Raw genomic sequence first — 22101 nt, 5'->3', positions numbered from 1 at the left:
ATTGTTTCCCATTTTTTTTCTGGGAACGAGTATTTCTCCGCTCTCTTTGTGAGAAATACAGTCTGCTTTTTTATTGCTCAGAAGCTGTATGGTTACGCAAGAGGAGCTAAAGGAAATTGCATATATAAACAGCACCTCCTATCAAGTGACCAGTCCTGCCTTCCTTGTGTCATGGAGGTCATTCTGACCAATAAGGGAAAGAAGAAAGTGCTTCTAGATGGGTACGAATATTGTATGAAAGTTACAAGAAACGACTGGATACGCTGGCAGTGCCGGTACCAACGAACAGGTTGCTGCAAGGGAGCCATCACCACCAATCTTGATGTAAGTACGAAATATCATACTTTTCGCTTGTGTGCAAGTTTTGCAGTAATGTTTCACTTTATTTGCACAAGCGTTTTTACGTAAAACCTTCTTTCGTTTTTACATTTAGAGTTACATATACATTATTGCTGACACAAATTTTTGTCATTTTTAAACGCAGATTACCCGTTTTTGGTCAGTGCAGGAGCACAATCATGCAAACAATCATGGCCTTTCTGATGTCACCAAACTAAGGAGCCAGCTAAAAAGGAAAGCTGTAGAGACCGCAGAACCTCCTAGCCGTCTGCTTGCTCAGGCTTTGAGCAATTCAACAACATCCGTGCGCGAAAGCATTGGTAGCCTCGAGACTATTCGTCGTGACCTGCGCCAGCAAAGAAGTAAGGTGCGTCCGCCGGAACCCCAGACCACTGCTGATATTCAATTACGAGATACCTGGACAATGACCGGAGGGCCGGAAAAGCAACCGTTTTTGATCTATGACAACGGGCCGGAGAGGCGAGACCGCATGCTCGTTTTTGCAAGCCACGAACAGCTGCGGGCACTATCAACAAGCCGAACCTGGTACATGGATGGAACATTCTCGGTGTGCCCAAGACTGTTTAAACAGTTGTACGTTATGAGGTGTACAGCTGGGGAGAGCACCGTGGCGCGCGTTTATGCTCTGCTCCCAGGCAAAACCTTCTCCATATACGAAGAGCTTTTTCAAGCGATTTTGGACACGTGTGAAGCGAACGGTTATGCTCCATACCCTGAGATCATCATTAGCGACTATGAGATGGCCGCCATAAGAGCGTCGAAAGCGGTCTTCGGAGAAGATGTCACCACGAAAGGCTGCTTCTTTCACCTCTGCCAGAGTACCCACCGCAAGGTAACGTTACTCCCAAAATAATCTTGAAAAGAAATATGGACTCCTCTAGTACCAACCATCTATGGCCAACCAACAAAACCTATGATATGACATCAAAAACAAAGAAAAGGCATTTGACTAATTTTGAAGTGCTTAGCTCCCCAGTACCAAGATATAGCCTCTACGTCAAACTCAATTAATGCAACCGCATCAGGATCTCATCGTATCTCTTTTTGTTCTATTCTTTTTCAAGGTACGCGAGCTGGGCCTCATCAGCAGGTACAAGACGGACGACAGGTTCAAGAAGATGTGTGGAATGCTAGACGGCCTCGCATTCCTCCCTCCCGACCTTGTTCCAGTTGGGCTGGACTACATCCGTGGTCAGGCTCCAACAGACCTCGATGACCTCATCGACTATTTTGACGCGACGTATGTAAACGGAACGTTCCGAGCAGTGTCATCGAGAGTAGCCGATGGCGCATTAACCACAACGATGCGCCGACGACGCCCCGAGTTTCCGCCGACAGTGTGGAACGTGTTATAAGCCACATTAAACAACGAAGACCGCACAAATAACGCATGCGAAGGATGGAACAGCGGGTTTAAGAAGCTTGTCGGGCACAGCCAGCCCAGTATATGGAAGCTGATCGACTGCTTGCAACAAGATCAAGCCCTATCGGAGGTAATGCTGCTGCAAATAAGCCGTGGGGAACCGCCGACGAAGAAGACCAAAAGGGCGACAAGGCGCCTACAGACCGCCTCAGGAACATCTGCCTGGACTATCTTGAGCACAAACAAGTTCCAGCCCTTCTGGAAGCGGTCGGAAATTGTATTCGATTCTAACGTGCGTGTATGAAAAAAATAATTCATGTTTGAGAGAAAATAAACGCAAATCATTCAATTTATGACTCCTCTGTGGAAAATCACTTTCGCTCTTTAATGCGGAAATAATATGTGCAAGTGAAAATAGACGAGTCACTCATTGAGCGTGGTGAGCTTTCCTCCGCCTTCTCCATTGGTCCGGTGAGCTTTTCTCCGGTGAGCCTTTCTCCGGTGAACTTCTCTCCGGTGAGCTTTTCTCCGGCGAGCTTTTCTCCGGGAATCCACACACACACACTGGCGAACGCCCAAATCATTAAACGTCTTCAAACGAATTCTATACATGTGTCCGCACTGTGAAGGTGCAACGACCACGAAGAGGGAGCCAGTTTTTCTTCTTCGATACTTGTGCAAATGTGAAATATAGGTTGGAAGTAGTTCATTGTTGAGCGCTACAGATGTGTCTTCACACAATAAAGTAATCGGAAAAGTAACGATTACTTCTTTAAGTAATGTCCAATTACTTTTGCCGTCGAGTAATCAAGTAATCTAATCGAATACTTTTTAGCCAAGAGCAATAGTAATTGTAATCGATTACTTTTTTGGTAACGTGTGCAAGACTGGTTTGGAGGCCCACAACCCTCACTGCTTTCCTCTTTCTAAACTGCAGAAAAAAAAAAATTCTCGCAGCTTGCAGGGCGGGGTGACGGGATGGGTGGGTTAAGGGGGGGGCTTTCAGAGTCAAGCCGTCCGCTGATAACCGGAACAAAAAGACAAGCTTTTTCTTTATTTTTGTTTGGAAATAGCACTACATCGCGTAAGCAGGTCAGTGGAAAGGCTTCCTCCCCAGTGCCATCTGAATTCCGTAAATGTTCCTATGGGAGATGAAATTCTACTGAGACATTTTCTTAACTGTTCCATGGAGCGAGCCGACGTCATTAGCTTTTTAAGTTGCGTCAAACGGAACCTTCCTCTGTCCCAATAAAGCGAAGCCTGTTTTATGTAGCAGAAATTTGGTGGATAGGCTCCAATTGGCTGGCGCGAGTCATGGTTTCAAGGAACGAGGCTGCCATTGGCTCTCGCGCGGCCTAGTTCGAAGGAGAGCCACCAGAGAAGCTCTTTGCATGGCGGCGCAGCGCATGCAGCGGCCCGGCTGCTGGTAAAGCAGGAAACACATGCGCGACAAAAACGTGTGCCTAGCAGCACTTTCTATGGGAACTTGCTCGCAAGCTGTGACCTGGCGGCTTGGCATAGGTCCACGTAACAGCGTCCCCGGCTGTTGCTATGGAAATCAGCGCGCGGAGCCCGTTTTTGCCGCTCATATGTTCCCTGCTTTAGAGGTGCGGGCCTGACCGCAGAGCGGCAGAGCACGCACAGGCAAACTCCGGAGAGGCTGCAGTGCCGAGCTCAGCGCGGCGCGGTCACTTCACGAGAGCGGGCGTTCGGCCGTCGGCCGCTACCTTGGCAATAGCGAAACGCGGCCGTCCACGCCACAATGCCGCAGATGAACTAAGGGAGCGGAAGAACGACATTCATGTTTCGCATTCACAGCTCAGAAGAAGGGCTTAGATGTCGTCGGAATTTTTTTTCATCGGCAGATCATCGACGGCACTCCCAATTTCTTTCACGCTTATTCACTCGTCTTGTCCTTCTTTTATCTCGTCAGTTAAACGAGGTATACCCGTCAGATAATCCGGAAGCTTTGTATCATTCCGGTGTTCCTTTCTGTGAAGCAGATTGCTGAGACTACTTATTCTCTTTTCGCACATGGGAAAACGAGGTTGTCATCGCAGTCATTAGCTCAAAAACCAGTAAATCCCGTGACATAGATGATATACAAATAAGACCAATAAAACACGTACTAGATGTACTTGCCCTATAATCCCATGCATAATTAATCTAGAGTTAGAAACAGGTACATTTCCTTTGGGAATGCAAACCACTCAAGTGACCGTAATTTATAGAGGAGGCGATATAAATAATCTCTCTAATTATATTACCTCTTTCTATTCTTCCTGTATTTTTAAGGGGCTTAAAAAATCATTTATTCGCGCCTAACGAATTTTTTTAACAAGCATATTGTCACGAAAGAGCAGGCGAAGGAGCAAAGAATAACTGGGGGAAACTGAAACGTTTATGAGACGAACTTGTGCCCAAAAATAAAAAGGAAACATGAGATAACAGTAGAGCGTCGCTGGCTTCGAAGTCGGCGTAAGAGTGGGAGTCGAACGCTGGGGCCAGTCGACTGCGGTTTGCCACGCGAAGCCTTTTTTGTACACGCGTACGCTTCTGGAACATTCGGCGTAAAAGGTTCGGTGCGAAAAGCATTCTAAGCTCGAAATCAGCCAAGACGGTTCTCGAATTTACCAGAACATCACAGCGTCAACAAAATGCGCCGACGCGGCCTTTAATCGAACCCTGGCCTTCTGCGTGGAAGACAAGCGCATTAACCGCTATGCCACGGGCGCGCTTTTTTTTCTTCTGTATTGCATGGAAGGATAAAAAGTAAATGTAAACCACTTATTCACAGCTCACGGGCATGGTTCAATGTCACTCGTTAAGTAAAAATTCTTTTATATCTATGAGACTACTAAACAAAGGTAACCATTCCGGAACTACTTCTTGAATGTCATGCACACCTCTGATACTTGTTACAAGGTCAATAAAGTGTAAGCGTACAGTCTTTGGGTACAAATTCTCATTTATAATGTCAAGACGTGATTTTCACATGCTGTATAACGCTACAAGCATCACAAGATCAAAAGGAAAGGTATGTTTAGATGACACAGGAAAAAAAAACGAATCGTGTAAGTTGTAATATCAATGTCTTGCTTTAGTGTGCGCTGCAAAATGTCCCAAAGGAAAACCACATCCCAGCAGTGAATAAATACGTGTTCGACTGTTTCGGGCCTTTTACGTAATGTGCAGTTTATTGAACACGGACCATACATGCCCTTTTCCTGCAGCCCTACCTTGGTAGGTAATAACGAACAGTGCAGTTTAAAAAAGAAAGTTTTTATCGCCGGGGGAATGCACATTTTTTTCACCTGGCGTAGTACATCTTGGTCAGGATCATGGCCGAACATAGTGCGATAAACTGGCATTGGAAAGGCGACACACACAAGATCTCTCGTCAAATTCTTACGTGTTACAGACGTCAGACAGTCTCTTCAAAATCTTAGTGACAGAAAGTGATACGCATCAACTACTTCCTTTAGGTATCCTGCCAAAGCACATGTTTGGTATCCTGTGTCGGATACAATAAAGTCCGCAAGAAAGCACCCCAGCTTGTTCTGAATGACATTTCGAAGAGAACGATGTTCCTGGTCTCGTAAGAAAAGAAATTGCGAAATCAATAGACCGATGTCACCAAGCGAACTGCGCAGGCGCGCATTCCGGAAGTGGTGGCGCCGCCGTGCTACTTGTAGTCATCCCTTTCCGGCTTCCATAGGGCTGCGCGTATATCATCGTAGATTATCGTTTGGAACGCCCCGGTATCGCCTTGATTCTCCAGCATATCTGTATTTCACAAGATTGTGTTGCTTTTGTGATGCCTTAGTTGGTCAGCAAGCTTAGAAAAGCAGTTCCAGTCGTCTTAGCGGTTTAGAGTGGCTTTGTCGTCTGCTTCGTCGTCGTCTGCTTCTACGACTTCGTGAACGCGTAGTGTGAGCCCACTACCGTTCACGCGGTGGTCCCACTGCGGCCGCGGGAGAAAAACAACGACGGCACTACTCCAGAATTCCGGCTGCTCGGACGCCTCAATTAACTTGGAAACAAGTGAACATCTAGTGGAATGGCAAAGAACAAGAACATTCGAGGGACCATCGGCTTGGTGTAGCACCACGGTTCACCATAAAATGTGTTCGTGAAAAACAGCTTGCTGGTGCTCAGTCTTGAGCATAACGTTTAATCAACAATGAAGTAAGAGGAGCTAAATAGACTCCAGTTTTCTTAAGTTGTTTCATTCTGGTTGAGAGCCTGTGCGACAGGGTAGAGATGAACTGCTGGAGAAGCCTGCATGCAAAGAAGAAATGATCTATAAGGGGTATTCACACGAGGGAGAAATCCCGGGGATTTCTCCCCGGCACGCGCGCATCACGAGATGAAAACGCGAGGCTTTTGCACATCGCAAAGACCTGGCGTTATCGTCGTGGGATGCGCGTGCCGTGGAGAAATCCCCGGGATTTCTCGTCGTGTGATTACCCTATAGAAAGGCCATGACTGACGCGCCTTAACAATTGGCATCTGTCAAAAAGAAGCAACCATGCCAGAGACCTGAAAGCTTGGGGTGGAGATGATTTTTCGCGTACAGTTTCTATTCAGTTTTATTTTGCTTGCGCAAGCTCCGAACGCTAACAGTCGCCCGATGGGAGAAGCTTTTTTCTGCGGTCTCGATTAGTGTTAATGCAGAATGGATCAATAACGTCAGCCTACGGTATTGATTAAAACCACAGTTACAACCACCAAAAAGCATCGAGCAAGAAGTGCATCAAAAACGGCCTCCGCAAAGCAGTGCGGAGGTCCGGTTTGAGATAGACCAACGAATAGACCACTACACAGTGAATGTACAAAGAGATTCCAGCATACGGAATACTTTGGCACGCTATGTGTCTTGTGCGCTGTAATCTCACACATTTTAGCTGACGTGCAATGGGGTGGATATAAATGATGAAGCAAATCGCGAAACAAATCGTAAGACGCTATTTTTCCTGCCGCTCTGTCCCGCTTTGCATACCTTTCTTTGCCGTGCTTCTTTCTTTCGGGAAGGCATAATATCCAATGCCTTTTTGCCTGGTGCTGTTATTATAGCTCCGTAGCATACGACAGGTGAAACCACCCATCGAAAACCACGGCTAAAAGTCCTGTGCTAACCCGAAAATTTCCAAACGCCGGGCGTACAATGCTCATTGGCGCGGCCGGAAAACTGGAGAGAACTACAGGTACCAGAATGCACGGCGACAGCGGTGACGTCGCGCAGCTCCTGGCGAGATTGGTCTTTTGGCGAATAAACAAATCAGGAAGGCCTAGTCCCTCTTCTGATACACGTTGAAACAAGTTGTCACGACGCATGTGTCCCCAGGAGGGCTTCCAGACAAGAACACTAAACACCCTGTGCAACTTCTGTATATTTATCCTTGCACAGTGCAGTACTTGCAGGACATACCACATCTTCACCGCTAAAAAAATGTTGCAGACTGTCGAACGTGCAAAAATGGACAAATTTTTGTGGGACCAGTTCTTGGCTCGTTTCTCTAAGCCAGTCGCCATTCCGGACCAGTAGGACTTGCTATTCTGGAAGTTCCTAAAGGGCCCACCTAGCTAGTCACACGGAGTGCAACTCCACTGGATGCCTTCGTATTTTTCTGGCATCGTGGCCCAAGCTCCATGACAGAAACCTCGGCACTTTTCTAGGTTCACTGAGGCTCCAGTGGCCTCGCAAAACATGTGTGTGAGTTTCATAGCATGGGACACACTTTTCTTGGCTTTGCAGAAGTATGCGACATCATCTGTATACGCCAGTACTTTGACTTCGGTATTGCACAGTATGAAGCCTTGAAGTTTCTCCTTTCTCAGTATACTTCGGCATAAGGGTTCAAGATATAAAGTGAAGAGTAAAGGCGATAAGGGACAGCCGTGTCCAACTGAGGAACGGACTGGGATACTTGCTGTGACTTCGTTATTTGTGACTAGGCGTGTGGAACAGTTACTGTAAGACAGTTGTACACATTGAAATAGAATATCCCTAACACCAATACGAGACAAAATTTTGAAAAGAACATGACGACTGACGCAATCGAAAGCTTTTGCCAGATCAGTTTGGACCTTTGCAATTTAAACACTACTGTTGGCTACACACTCTAACACAGTTCTCGCAATTTGTACTGTCGTGAGCAAAAGTCTGGATAACACGGGAGCGCCGACCAAATTGCATCGCCGCGCTCCCTGACGGCGCGGCGCCTGGTGCCGAGACCCGCGCAATGCGCACGCGCGTCCTTTCTTATCTGCTGGCCCACTCGTTCGCTCGCTTCAATGCGATGAGCTCCTGAGCGATTAAATAAGCGCTAGGTGCCGCCCGGGATCCAAGATTCCGAGAGCCTCGCTCACCGCTCTGGACGAGCTCCCGTGCTCCGCGGCACGCGCCGTTCGCGCATATCTTTCCCGCGACTCGGTGACGCGTTAAAACTGTCGCTTCCCTCCACTCATTATTTTTACGCTTCCCCCTATATTTGCCCCGGCTATAATGCAAACAGCTGCTGCTCAATTTCTTATGCACGCGTTGTAAAGAGTCAAGAAGTCAAGAAAACAACGAGAAAAAAGAAACATGGTACTGGCCACATATTCTCAGCATGGTTGTTCGCGAAGTGACCTTAAAATGTTCAGTTTGACATCAGCTGTGATGACTTGTACCGGAAGTCATAAAATAAAGCGGCTATGCAACGATTTCCGGACAATAGCCAAATAATTATAGGAGTTGTTCTCCGACACTTCTAAAGTAAAGAACAGAAAAGCGATTTAGTCTGTCTGCTCTAATTATAATTTTAAACAATAGCAAAGATTCAAGTTTCCGGCACCCCTCAACTCTCTAAATGACGTGCTCAGTGACGTCGACGTGAGGATGCACCGGTTTCCGCGCGCTCCCCTCAAGGATGTTTACTCTTTCTCTCTCTACTGTTCTTCGTGAGGCGTTGAGCTGCAGCGATCCCCGCGTCACCGTCATGGCCGCGGCGCGCGGCTGCAGAGGGGGAAATATTTCCATTTCTGCTTTGCGATTACACAGCAGAATTGCAACATTTTGCAGGAAGGTGATGCTTTTTCGATTCTCTCTGACGCTATCAACAATATAAAAATTACAAGCGACCCAAACTGAACCAGCGCCTCTTTTTCCTTCCGTTTTGTTTCTTGTTTTTTCTTGGGAGGGGGTTGAATAAATATTTCTTTCTTATTAGGCGTTTTCTTTTTGCTCGTCATTCATCACTTTACCGCGCGTGCATGATCACTCCGAAGGAAGCCCAAGGCTGCCTCGAGTACGCGAATACAAGTTCTACAATTCATTGCGGCTGCATCAACATAAGGGACAGTGTTAACGCGTCGCCGAGTCGCGGGAAAGATATGCGCGAACGGCGCGTGCCGCGGAGCACGCGAGTTCGTCCAGAGCGCTGAGCAAGGCTCTCGGAATCTTGGCTCGCGGGGCGGCACCTAGCGCCCATTAAATCGCTCAGGAGCGCATCGCGTTGAAGCGAGCGAACGAGTGGGCCAGCAGATAAGAAAGGACGCGCGTGCGCATTGCGCGGGGCTCGGCACCAGGCGCCGCGCCGTCAGGGAGCGCGGCGATGCAATTCGGTCGGCGCTCCCGTGTTATCCAGACTTTTGCTCACGACAGTACATTTGTTTGAATAGCCCGTCCGCGAATACCGGAAGTCTGGTGATCTCCAACGAGATCGCAAATGACACTTTGCAATCTATTTGTCAGGAGTGTAGCAAAGATCTTATAATCCACATTACATAACATTATGGGCCGATAGCCGGTCACTTGTAATAGTTTGTGTTTGTCCTCGGTTTTTGGATTAAGTATTGTATGTGTTCGCAAAAATGAGGGGGGAAGATTCTTGGTTTGGTAGGCGTCTTGAAAAATCTTAAGCAGTATGGGACATAAAGTGTCTTTTTGTAGCTGATAATATTCTGCAGAGTTGCCGTCTGACCCTGGCTTTTTTCTTCTTGGAAGGGCATTAACTTTTTTTTTCATCATTTTACTAGGGTGAAAGGTGTCTCCAAGTCTTTTTTGCGCTCTTTTTTTTTTGCTAACTGAGGCAACAAAGAGACTAGTTTATCTAGATATTTTCACGGATGACAAGTGACGAGGCGGCGAAGGACTGAGTAAAGTGAACGTTTAATGGGGCGAACTTGTGCCCAAAAAATAAAAGGAGAAAGAGAGATAACAACAGAGCGTCGCGGAAGTCGAAGGCGGCGAAGCAGCACGATTGAACGCTGAGGCGAAACTGACTGTGGCTCGCCACGCGGAGCCGCTTATGTACATGCGTGGTCCTCTGGAATAATCGGCGTAGAAAGTTCGACGCGTAGAAGATTCGGACCTCGAAGAAGCAACAGGATTCTCGAATTTACCAGAATACTAGTCTGCAGGAATAAACAAAAAGTTGCGCCGCTCCCAGGAATCGAACCCTGGCTTTTCGCGTGGGAGCCAGGTACGACAACCGTTAATTCACGCGCGCGCTGCCTACTTGGCCAGCTGCACGCGCGGCATTAAAACGTGCATCGCCCCGATGCAACGCAAAACAAAACAAAATATTAAAAGAACGATAAACTAAAGAGTCCTTTGGAGAACATAAGGTCCACAGTCCTATCGAGCGTAGTACGGCTTCAGCCGCACGACGTGAACGACCTCAGGTCGTGGTGGGCGGCGTGACGACGTTCGTGTTCCGTCGGGCATCACCTCGTAGTTCAGCTCGCCGAGGCGACGAAGTACCTTGTATGGTCCAAAGTACCGTTTCAGCAGTTTCTCACTGAGGCCGCGGCGACGGATGGGCGTTCACACCCACACCCTGTCTCCGGGCTGGAAGTGAACGTCCCTGCGACGAAGCTTGTAGCGGCCCACGTCGACGCGTTGCTGGTCTTGAATCATGAGTTGGGCGAGCTGGCGGACTTCTTCGGCGAGTTGAGCAACCGCCTGGGTCTCGTCGCTCTCATTGTCAGATGGCTCATGGGGCAGCATTGCGTCCAGCATGGTCGTTACCTTTCGATCATGTACCAGCTGGAAAGGGGTGAATCCATTGGTATCCAGAACTGCCGTATTGTAGTCGAACGTGACGTAGGGCAACATCTCGTCCCACGTCTTGAGCTCTGCGTCGACGTACATAGAGGTCATATCGGCGATTGTCTTGTTGAGTCGCTCGGTCAGCCCGTTGGTCTGCGGGTGGTATGCAGTGGTACGACGATGGCTGGTGTGACTGAGCCAGAGAATATCTTGGGTCAGCTGTGCCCTGAACGATGATCCGCGATCTGTAATCAGAAATTCGGGAGCGCCGTGGCGAAGGACAATGGACTTGAGAAAAAACTTGGCGACTTTAACCGCAGTCCCCAAAGGAAGGGCTTTCGTTTCTGCGTACCGCGTGAGATAATCTGTGGCGACGATTATCCAACGGTTTCCCAGGGTCGACGGCGGAAAAATACCTAGTAGCTTCATTCCGATGTGCTGGAACAGTGCAGTTGGCGGAGCAATCGGCTGCAGGTGACCTGCCGGCTTCGTCACCGGTTTCTTGCGTCGCTGGCACTCGTGGCAGGATCGGGTGTAGAGGTGGACGGTTTTGGGGAGCTTGGGCCATTAAAACTTTTCACGAATACGGGCCAGTGTCCGGCTGTATCCAAGGTGTCCGGACGTCGGGTTGTCATGACACGCTTGAAAGATCTCCCCTCGAAGGTCGGTCAGGATTACCAGCAGCCACGGCGAGTTGTTGTCTCCGAAGTTCTCTTTGTAGAGTACTCCTCGTCGAATGGCGAAGCTCGGCAGGGCTCGTGAGAAAACACGGAGCACGGTACTGCCTCGCCCTTCCAGGTGCTCGATTAAGGCGCGCAGCTCCGGATCGTCTCGTTCACGTCTTGCCATGTCATCGGTGTTCACTGCCCCTAGGAAGCGCTCGTCATCATCGTCGTCGCTGCTGCCGGAAGGTGTTTCGACAGGGGCCCTGGACAGGCAGTCAGCGTCGCTGTGCTTGCGTCCTGACGTGTAAAACACAGTCATGTTGAACTCGTTTAGCCGGAGGCTCCATCGAGTGAGGAGTCCTGACGGGTTCTTGAGGTCCGCAAGCCAGCAGAGCGAGTGGTGGTCCGTCACTACACGGAACGGGCTTCCGTACAAGTACGGACGAAACTTCGCGATTGCCCAGACGACCGCAAGGCATTCTTTCTCAGTCGTGGAGTAATTTCTCTCTGCCTTGGACAGTGTCCGACTTGCGTAGGTGATGACTCGCTCGGTGCCTTCTTGTACTTGAGCTAGTACCGCGCCAAGTCCTGCGTTACTTGCGTCAGTGTAAATCTCGGCGTCCGCAACCTGATCGAAATTTCCAAGAACCGGAGGCGTCTGGAGTAGTCACTTCAGCTCGTCGAATGCCTGCTGCTGTTCCTCCGTTCATTCGAACCTCTCGTCGTCCTTCGTGAGGTTTGTGAGCGGTGCGGACATCCTTGCGAAATCCCGAACGAAGCGACGATAGTAGGCAGAACGTCCAAGGAATCTTCGCACGGCCTTCTTGTCTGTCGGCGCTGGAAATGACGCGACGGCGCGAGTCTTCTCAGGGTCTGGGCGAACGCCTTCGTTGCTAACCACGTGACCTAGAAACTTCAGTTCGTCATAGGCAAACCGACACTTTGACGGCTTGAGGGTGAGTCCAGCGGTCCGTATGGCTTGAAGAACAGCTCGGAGTCGTCGCAAGTGCTCGTCGAAGTCGCTGGAAAACACCACGACGTCATCGAGGTAGGCCAGACAACTCTGCCACTTCAGTCCTCACAGTACGGTGTCCATAACACACTGGAAAGTTGCTGGTGCCGTGCCTAGTCCGAAGGGCATTCATTACCTTGAACTCGTACAGCCCATCCGGCGTGACGAAATCTGTCTTCTCTCGGTCCCGTTCGTCAACTTCGATCTGCCAGTAGCCGCTCTTCAGGTCCATCGATGAGAAGTATCGAGAGTCGTCGATGCGGGAGAGTGGGTAGACGTCTTTCTTCGTCACCGCGTTCAGCTGCCGGTAGTCCACGCAGAACCGAAGCGTTCCGTCCTTCTTCTTAACCAGTACGACTGGAGAAGCCCAAGGACTGCTTAAGGGCTGGATTATGTCGTCGTTCAGCATCTCTTGGACTAGCTTCTGGATCACCTCCCTTTCTTTAACGGAGACTCTGTATGGCGATCGATGCACAGGGCGCGCGTCGTCCTCGGTAACGATTCGGTGCTTCGCAACGGCAGTTTGGCGCACCTTCGACGACGTCGCAAAGCAGTCGCGGTATTCAGTGAGGAGGTCACTCAGCTGCTGTCGTTTTAGGTTCGAAAGCTTAGGGTCAATGTCGAGCTGCGCTGGCGACGTTAAGTCTTGCAGAGCGGGCGATGATTCTTCAGCATTCGCGGCGACTTCGGCGGAGTTTCGGAGTTCCTTGACATGGCCCACAGCTGCACCTTTAGTGAGGTGTTGCGTTTCTTGTCGGAAATTCGTCACGAGGACCGTTCGCCCATCCTGAAGTTCAGCTACTCCTCTTGCGACGCCTATTCCTCTTCCCGGGAGAAACTCGAGGTTACCTTCCAGACGAGCTTCGCCAAGGTCTAGCTGCATCGGTCACGACGGGTACGACAACACTTGATCGCGGCGGCACATTCACGTGGTCGGCAGCGACTCGGATTGCGGCTGACGCAGTTTGGAGTTTCTCTGAAGGCGGAACAGGTGTCCGCACCGTCAATCTCTTTTCTCCAAGGTCGATGACGGCGCCGTATTCACACAAAAAGTCCATGCCGAGAATGACATCTCTGGAACAGTCTTGTAGAATGACGAATTTCACAGGACACGTCTCGCCGTGAATTTCGACGCGAGTGATGCACCTTCCGACAGGCGTGATCAGGTGTCCTCCGGCAGTTCGTATCTGCGGTCCTCCCACGGCGTCGTGACTTTTCGAAGGTGGCGAGAGAGCCTCCCACTCAATACTGAGTAGTCTGCCCCGGTGTCCACGAGTGCCGACGCGCAGAGGCCGTGGATAACAACGTTTAGGCTGTTGGACACCATTGCAGGGGCGTCGGTACGATGTGGGCGTCGGGAGGGTGGGAGCGCTCCGGCGTTCTTGGAGGCTGTTTGCTTCCGTCGTTTTCGGCAACGTCACCTCCAGGCGTTGCCGCACTCAGTTTTCCCGTCGACGCAGGGGACACAGGCTCTCTCGGCGGGGTCGTGGCGCTGGGGACGCTGAACGTCGTGGCACTGGGGAGCGGGCCTCACGACGGAGAGACGACACTAGGGAGGGCGAGCGTCGGAAAAACTCCTCGATGTCGCCAACGTGTTCGTCGTACCTTGGGTGCGGGTCGTTCGGGTGGAACCCGCGCAACCCCAGTTGTCTGTAGGGGCATTGACGGTAAATGTGGCCGGCTTTCCCGCAGTGGTAGCACAATGGGCGTCGATCGGCCCTCCTCCACAGGTCAGTCTTTCGTGGCGGTGCTTGTTCTGGGTGGGCGTGCGCCCGATCTTCCTGGCGTTCTGAAAACTGCGTCACTGGAGGTTCACGTCGGGGTGGCGTTGTATACGGGTGAGCCGGGGGCGGCGGTCGTCGAGTAGCTGCGGCGTAGCTCAGCGTCCGTTGTCCGGGAGCGGCGCTGACAAGAACTTGTGACTGCATCGCATGCTGAACTCCTTCCCGGACGACCTCGGCGATGGAGATTGAGGCTGGGCGCTCAGCAGTCGGCAAAAGCTTCTTAAGCTCCTTCTTTACGACGTCGCGGATGATTTCACTAAGGCCGGAGATGCTAGGGCTGATGTCATAGCCCGATGCAGAAGCAGCCGCGACGCTCGAGTGCCGATGGTAGTGGCTTGCTCTCGCGAGGAGGGCACGTTCCATGTTCGTGGCCTCCGTGACGAAATCTTCGACGGTGTATGGGGGTTTCGAACAAGACCACCAGAGATGTCATCTTTCACACCTCGCATCAGGATCCGCAGCTTTTTTCGTCGGTGGCTTGAGGGTCGGCGCGATTCATCAGGTGGAGAACGTCTTCGACGAAACTTGTAACGCTCTCGGTCGGCCCTTGGGTTCTCGCTTGCAGGAGTTCTTCGGCACGCTGTCGTCGGTGCTGGTTGGTAAAGGTGTCTCGTAGCTTGGCCTGGAAGTCTTCCCACGACGAAATCGACGCTTCGTGGTTCTCAAACCAGGTGCGTGCCGTGCCTTCCAGAGCGAAGTAGACGTTCTGAAGGCACTGCTCCGGTGTCCTTCTGTTATGGCGGGCCACTCGTTCGTAATGTTGCAGCCAATCTTCAACGTCCTCGTGGACCTCCCCGTGGAATGGCGGGGAGGTCAACAAGGAGCGCATAATTGCGCCTTGATAACACTCGCTATAAAATTTGTCCAACTTGGCTTTCGTTTGAGTTATATCTTCCAAACCTTGCCCAGGACTTTGACATTCTAGTTCTACCAGAACACGCAAATTACGTAGCAATGCTTTTTCTGTCTCAGCCTTCTGAAATTTATAAATACTGCCTCTCTCAATTACTAGCGGTTTTAGTTCTTGTTTAAGGAGCTCCCATTTAACAAATATATGCTCAGTTGTTTATCCTATTTGCTTGATTAGATATTTCGTATTGGCTACAAGGACTTTATCTTTTAATAATAGACCCAATTAGTTTACATAGCTTCCAATTTATACACTTTTTTCTTCGTTTCTTCCTAACAGTTACTAATACCATGTAGTGGTCCTTGAAAAATTCTGGTACTAACACATAACCATTTACAGTGTTAATTAAGTCTACAGAACAGTAGATTCTGTCTAACCTCGCGTGAGAGGAGTTTTGAAAGTGTGTAAATTGCAGGTGGTTTTCTTCCAGCTGGAAAGGGGCAACACCAAAAAGATTTCCTTCGTCAACTATGTCCGGCAGTAGACGTGCGCTTTTGTCAATTCGCGGTTTAAATGGAGTTGTATCTGCTTCGTCGCAGACACAATAAAAATTTCCTAGAAGAACTAACATTCTATCAGAAATTAAGTATGCGCGCAAGTGATTAAAAACCACAATTCTGCTATTAACCTCACTCGGAGCGTAAATACATATAACTCTCCACCTTATGTAGAAACTTGAAAGTCGCACATAATGAAGCAGCCACAGAAGTCTGTGTTGACCATTAAATTAGACAGTTGGAAAAACTACTCAATAAAGAGTAAACAGCACCCAGATTGACCAAGAGCACGGCTGACACATACTTCATAGTCACGCAGAAAATGCTGCAGGGCACACTCTACGTGATCTTCTGTTGAGAGCTTTGTTTCCTGTACGGCCAGAAAGTGAACCACTCGCGGCGGTGGTGTCAGGTGGTGCATCTTGTTTTCGTTTGGGGTCGCTACTCTCCTTGGAACTGCTTTTGGTCACGTCCATTGCGTCCGGTAGGTCGTGGTTGGTGGTCGCCTTCTGACGTCGTCGGCTTCTCAGCAAGATCTGCAGGCTGCAAAGTTAATTTCCGTGGTCGCGGGGTGTTCTTGTCGTTGGTTTTTTGTAAGTCTTTTCCTTCATTCTCTGTCTCCCGAGCTGGTTTGTGGTGTTTCCGAGACATCCTTGACAGCTGGATCTTTGTTCTTATCGGAAATAAGAGGTCCGGACTCTGCAGACCCAACTTGAGTTCGGAGAGCCTCTCCACAGTGGCGTCTACGACTTCGGAGATGTCCATAAACTCTTGGTTGGCATCTGGTTCTGTGCAAGAGCCCCGTAGATTGGCTGCATAGATAAAGTAGCACTCGTCACTTTCGTGTCCAAATCTGTTGCAACGCGCACATTTTGGGGTACGACACTGCCTCCGTATGTGAACAACTTTCTTGCATCTCAGACACAAGGGTGGTCGCCCGGACATGACCAGACGGGACTATATACCTGCAACTCTGAGCAGATGGGAAATATCTTCCGATGTCACCATGTCATGAAGATTCAAACAGACCTCTCTGTTCAGCGTTTCCATGCTTACCATCGCTGGCACGCAGCACTTTTCCCTCGAGACGCTATGCACGGTTCCAAATGGCGACAATGCTTCAGCAATCTTTTTATCTTCAAGGTAGGAGGGAAGCCAGATCAGCTTGAGCTTAACGTCTTTTGAGTTCGGGTCAATGACCATGCACTTTTTGCCCTTCACCGTTGATTATTTTGCTGCTTTCAGCTTCTCCGCGGCTTCAGAACTCACCTGCGTAGCCATCCAAACGTGGCTCATTTGGAACTGTCGAAGGGACAACACTTCACGGAGGTCGATGGCGTCTTTGAGTCCGTCGCGAAAATCAATTGCACGGTAGGGCCTGCCCGACATGTCGGCATAAAGAAAAACAGAATTGATGCACAAGCTCCCAGAAGGACACCGTGGAAGTAGGATTCAATACTCATCTTGGCTTGTCGCCTGAGCCTGGCTTTTTCCTGGAGCCGCGGGTGTGGCTGCAGCGTTGTCCGGTTGTATCCTTTGAAAGTCGTTGTTACCACATGAACAAGAAGGAGAAGGGTTTCCTCGACCTGAGGCAGGTTGTTGATTTGCAGCGGAGAGCATGAAAACACGTCCGTTCGAAACGGTGTCTTCTTCTTTCTCTCATGCCACGGGCGCGCTGCCTACTTGGTCAGTGGCCGCCCGAGGCATTATTCCCCTCTAAAAAAAGTGCATCGTCTCGTAGCAGCACAAAAAAAGAAAAATCCACAACTAAAGGACAGCAGAATCGCGAGCCAGAGTTCAGAGTTCACAGTTCACTTGTCAACGAGGGGGGGAAGTGCTATCGTTCGTAATACGGCTTCAGCCGAACGACGTGCACCACCTCGGGTCGCAGCTGACGTCTTGTAGATGGTCGCGTTCTTTCGAGAAGAACTTCGTAGTTCAGATCTCCGAGGCGTCGGATGATCTTGTAAGGCCCAAATTAGCGCTTCAGCCGTTTTTCGCTGAGACGGCGACGACGAATCGGCGTCCACACCCACACTCTGTCTCCGGGCTGGAAGTGGCCGGAGCGGCGACGAGGTCTGTACCGGCGAGCGTCGACACACTGTTGTTCGTGGATTCAAAGGCGGGCTAGTTGGCGTGCCTGTTCTGCTCTCTGACTGTCCGCATGGGAATTGTCGCATCCATCATCCACTGGCTCATGGGGCAGCATCGCGTCCAGCATGTTCGTCACTTTTCTGCGATGCACCAGCTCGAATTGTGTAAACCCGGTTGTTTCTTGAGCCGCGGTGTTGTAGGCGAAAGTGATGTGTGGTAATACCTTGTCCCACGTCTTGTGCTCTACGTCTACGTACATGGAGATCATGTCGGCGATCGTCTTGTTGAGACGCTCCGTTAGCCGTTGTCTGCGGATGGTACGCGGTGGTCCGACGAAGGCTGGTGTGGTTGAGCCGAGGGATCTCTTGCGTGAGCTGGGCCAAGAACGATGACCCTAGGTCGGTTATCAAGACTTCGGGGGCGCCATGTCGAAGGAGAATAGACTCGAAGAAAACCTTGGCGACTTCCACCGCTGTTCCCGACGGAAGGGCTTTAGTCTCCGTGTACCGGGTAAGGTAATTCGTGGCAATTATTATCCAGCGGTTCCCCGAAGTCGATGGCGGGAAAAGCCCAAGCAAACTCAATCCAAGTTGTTAGAAAGGCGTAACAGGGGCCGATATCGGTTGCAGGGTCCCGCAGGTCTCGTCGGAGGCTTCTTACGCCGTTGGCACTCGTGACATGACCGTGCGTACAGATGAACAGTCTTCGGGAGTTTTGGCCAGTAGTACTTGTCACGAATCCGGGCAAGGGTCCTGCTGTAGCCGAGATGTCCGGCCGTTGGGTCGTCGTGGCTCGCTTGAAAGATTTCTTCTCGGACGCTGGTAGGGACAACCAGTAGCCAGGGAGTTTCGCCGGTTCCGATATGCTTTCTGTAGAGCACGCCTCGCCGCAGGACAAAGCTTGGTAGGTCCCGAGGAAATACCCATGAGACAGTTTTTCCTCGCCTTTCGAGGAGGCTCTGTGACATCTATCTATATAATGCCGCTGGCGCAGCTGACCAAGTAGGCAGTGCGCCCGTGGCATAACGGTTATCGCGCGCGTCTTCCACGCAGAAGGCCAGGGTTTGTTGACGCTGTGACGTTCTGGTAAATCCGAGAGCAGTCTTGCTGATTCGAGGTTAGATGTACCTCGCACCTCTGCCAGATGTCACGAAATAACAGGCGGGGAAACAAAGAATAACTGGAGGAAACTGAAACGCTTAATGATACGAACTTCTGCCCAACAATAAAAAGGAAAAAGTGAAAGCTGCTTACAACTCCCTGTAACGCCGAATTAGAGCGCAGCGAATTAGAGCGCCGAATTAGAGCGGTCACTGATGACGTCATCATTGACGATGACGATGCGGGTACCGATGACCTCATTAGTGACGTCACTGATGACTTCACCAGTGATGATGACGTTGACGATGCGAATGTCGGTGACGTCATCAGTGACGTCGCTGATGACGTCATCAGTCATGATGACGATGACGATGCGGATGTCGGTAACGTCATCAGTGATGATGACGATGACGATGCGAATGCCGGTGACGTCATCAGTGATGATGACGATGACGACGCGGATGCCGGTGACGTGATCAGTGACGATGACGATGGCGATGTGGATGCCGGTGACGACATCAGTGACGTCACTGATGACGTCATCAGTGATGGTGGCGATGACGATGCGGATGTCGGTAACATCATCAGTGATGATGATGATTACGATCCGCATGCCGGTGACGTCATCAGTGATGATGACGATGACGATGTGGATGCCGGTGACGTCAACAGTGATGATGACGATGACGATGTGGATGCCGGTGACGTCATCAGTGATGATGACGTCATCAGTGATGATAACGATGACGATGTGGATGCCGGTGACGTCATCAGTGACGATGACGTCATTGGAGGTCACGCGACATCAGCGGGGGTCACGTGACCTCAGGCGAGTCACGTGACTTCGGGGGTCACGTGATCTCGGGGGGGTCACGTGCCCCCACGAGGTCACGTGACCCCGGTGGGGGGCTCGCGCGGTGCATTATGGGACATTTCCCATGATGCACCGGGGTCACGTGACCTCGGGGGGTCACGTGCCCCCCACGAGGTCACGTGACCCCGGTGGGGGGCTCGCGCGGTGCAGTATGGGACATTTCCCATGATGCACCGCGCAGTTACGCCGACGCCGACGGCGACGGCGACACCGACGGCGACGCCGACGCCGCTCAAGCCGGAAACGGGCCCCTAAGAGCTGCGCTCTAAAAGGAGAGAACAGCAGAGCGTCGCGAGCGTCGAAGTCGGCGTAACAGCGGAGTCGAACGCTAGGGCGAGTTTGCCTGCGGCTTGCCACGCGGAGCCTTTTTTGTACAAACGTGGGCTTTTGGAACATTCGGCGTAAAAGGTTCGGTGCGGAGAACATTCTAACCTGGAATCAGCAAGACAGTTCTCGAATTTACTTGAACATCACAGCGTCAGCAAAAACCCGTAGACGCGGACAGGAATCGAACCCTGGCCTCCTGCGTGGAAGACAAGCGCGATAACCGTTATTCCACGGGCGCATTTTTTTCTTCTTTATTGCATAAAGCAGAGAACACATGTAAAATAATAATAAAAATGCTCTGGAAAGCTTTGGCAGGGCATGTTATAAGGCTTTCAATTCCAATAGCTATTTGCAAAGGCCTAGCCATTCGAGCTTGGGCTCACGGGGGGAAAAACAGTTTCTATTTTTTTAACAAGGTCCTATAAATAAAACCGAACTTCTTTGGTTATGGGGTCGGCGTGATGCACTGCCATGCGGGAGTGCCATATACTGCACAGTCCTAAAAGAAAGCACATATCAAAAGGATCACAATCATCGTTGCTTACGCTCAAAAAACGTATGCCCGACGGACTGATAGAGAACTCTTTCTTTAACGTAAGAAGGAAAACGTCCCCCTCCCCCCTCTCCCCCCCCAAAAAAAAAAAAAACAAAAAAACTGCGTCCCAACAGAAAAAAAAAAAAAAAAACGTGCTTGACGGTCTCGGGTTGTTCACACAACATAAAATCACCGGCCATAGCACACCCCCGCCCTTTTCTCTAAGCCAAGCTTTAACTGGGAGAGTATTTCTATGCAATTTGAAAAAGAAAGTTTTGACAGCGGGCGGTGCACAGATGCGCTTAACACGTTTGAGTACATCGCGACCATCGCTGCAAATCAGACATGTACAAGTTACTCAAAAAAAGTAATTAAGTTAAGTTACTGAGTATTGACCTCAAAAGTAATTTGAGTAGAGTAGAAATTACTCAAATGGAAAGTAATTGAGAAAATTACTAATTACCATAAAAAAAGTAGTGAATTACTTTTGAAGTTAGTTTTAAATATTTTTGTTATGGTAAAAAGAAAGTGCATAGGTCCGTTAGTGAAATTGTGCTGAGCAAATATGGGTCGGATATTTGTTTTTCTTCAAAGAAATGCTTTATTAGCTGGTTCTGCTTCTGCGTGCCTAATTGTTTTGTTCTTGTTCTTTCTTGTTTGTTAAGTCAATGATGTACTGCAAATGTGTCATTTCTACTTTGAGGTTTAGCACTGCCTGAGCTTGATTTTTTGACATTGTTTGCTTGTCTACAGTGTCGCGTAAAGTACATCTAAAAAGTACTTGAAACAAAGTACAAAATAAATGAGAGGTTATGTACTTCAAGTCAAGTAGTAAGTACACCGGGTGCAATGTACTTGAAGTAACGTACTATAAATACAATACATTTCAAGGTAAAGTACCAGTGCTTTTAACAGAGTTTTTCATGATGCCCTTTCATTCCCTATAGAGTGTTTATTTAACTGGTACGCATTGCTCCAGGGGTAATAGGAGGTGCATCTGTTTTTTCACGGAAATGGCAGCAAATATTGCATAAAGTCAAGTCACCACAGAGTAGTAGTTTTACTCTCGCTGACGAGCTATTTGACACACTCAACTTATAAACCACTTATTTGTGTCGGTCTTATAGCCGCCATTACTTCTCGGAGAAATGACCAGAGGACGTCTTGAAAGAAAGCGTTTTCACACGGCGATACGCCATTTTTTTTGTCTTCAAATTCGGGGATTGTACATTGAAGTGGGAAGTTTTACTTTTCTCGTAAAGTACAAGTACATGCCCAGAGGATGTACTTCAAGTAAAGTACAAGTTTTCTAAACAGTAGTACTTTAAGTACCATGTACTTAAAGTACTTCCCAACACTGCTTGTTTATTATTTTTTTATATAAAAACATTGGGGGAATTACTAAGGTTTCTCGAGCGATCTTAAGATCTTTGAAGATTTGCATATTCTATGTTTTGGGAGGAAAGGCAACGCAAAAAAGGTTCCCTTTTTGTTGCCCTCTAGCGCGTGATTCTTAGAGTACAGCACAAACTACGGGAGATGA

General features: G+C 49.6%; 1 protein-coding gene across 1 annotated transcript in view; it reads left to right on the top strand.

Annotated features, from left to right (window-relative positions):
* Window positions 1-940: 940 nt before the first annotated feature.
* The window catches only part of LOC121833919, a 127002-nt gene continuing 105841 nt past the window's right edge, over window positions 941-22101 (top strand). Inside the window, exons 1-2 of the mRNA XM_042287632.1 lie at window positions 941-1192; window positions 1425-1677. Coding sequence (XP_042143566.1) covers window positions 941-1192; window positions 1425-1677 — 505 coding nt within the window. The remainder of the gene's footprint in view (window positions 1193-1424; window positions 1678-22101) is intronic.

This window comes from Ixodes scapularis, unplaced genomic scaffold (assembly GCF_016920785.2).
Source record: "Ixodes scapularis isolate PalLabHiFi unplaced genomic scaffold, ASM1692078v2 ptg000060l_1___fragment_1__unscaffolded, whole genome shotgun sequence".
In the NCBI taxonomy this organism is placed as follows: domain Eukaryota; kingdom Metazoa; phylum Arthropoda; class Arachnida; order Ixodida; family Ixodidae; genus Ixodes; species Ixodes scapularis.
This window is presented reverse-complemented; position numbering and strand designations above follow the sequence as displayed.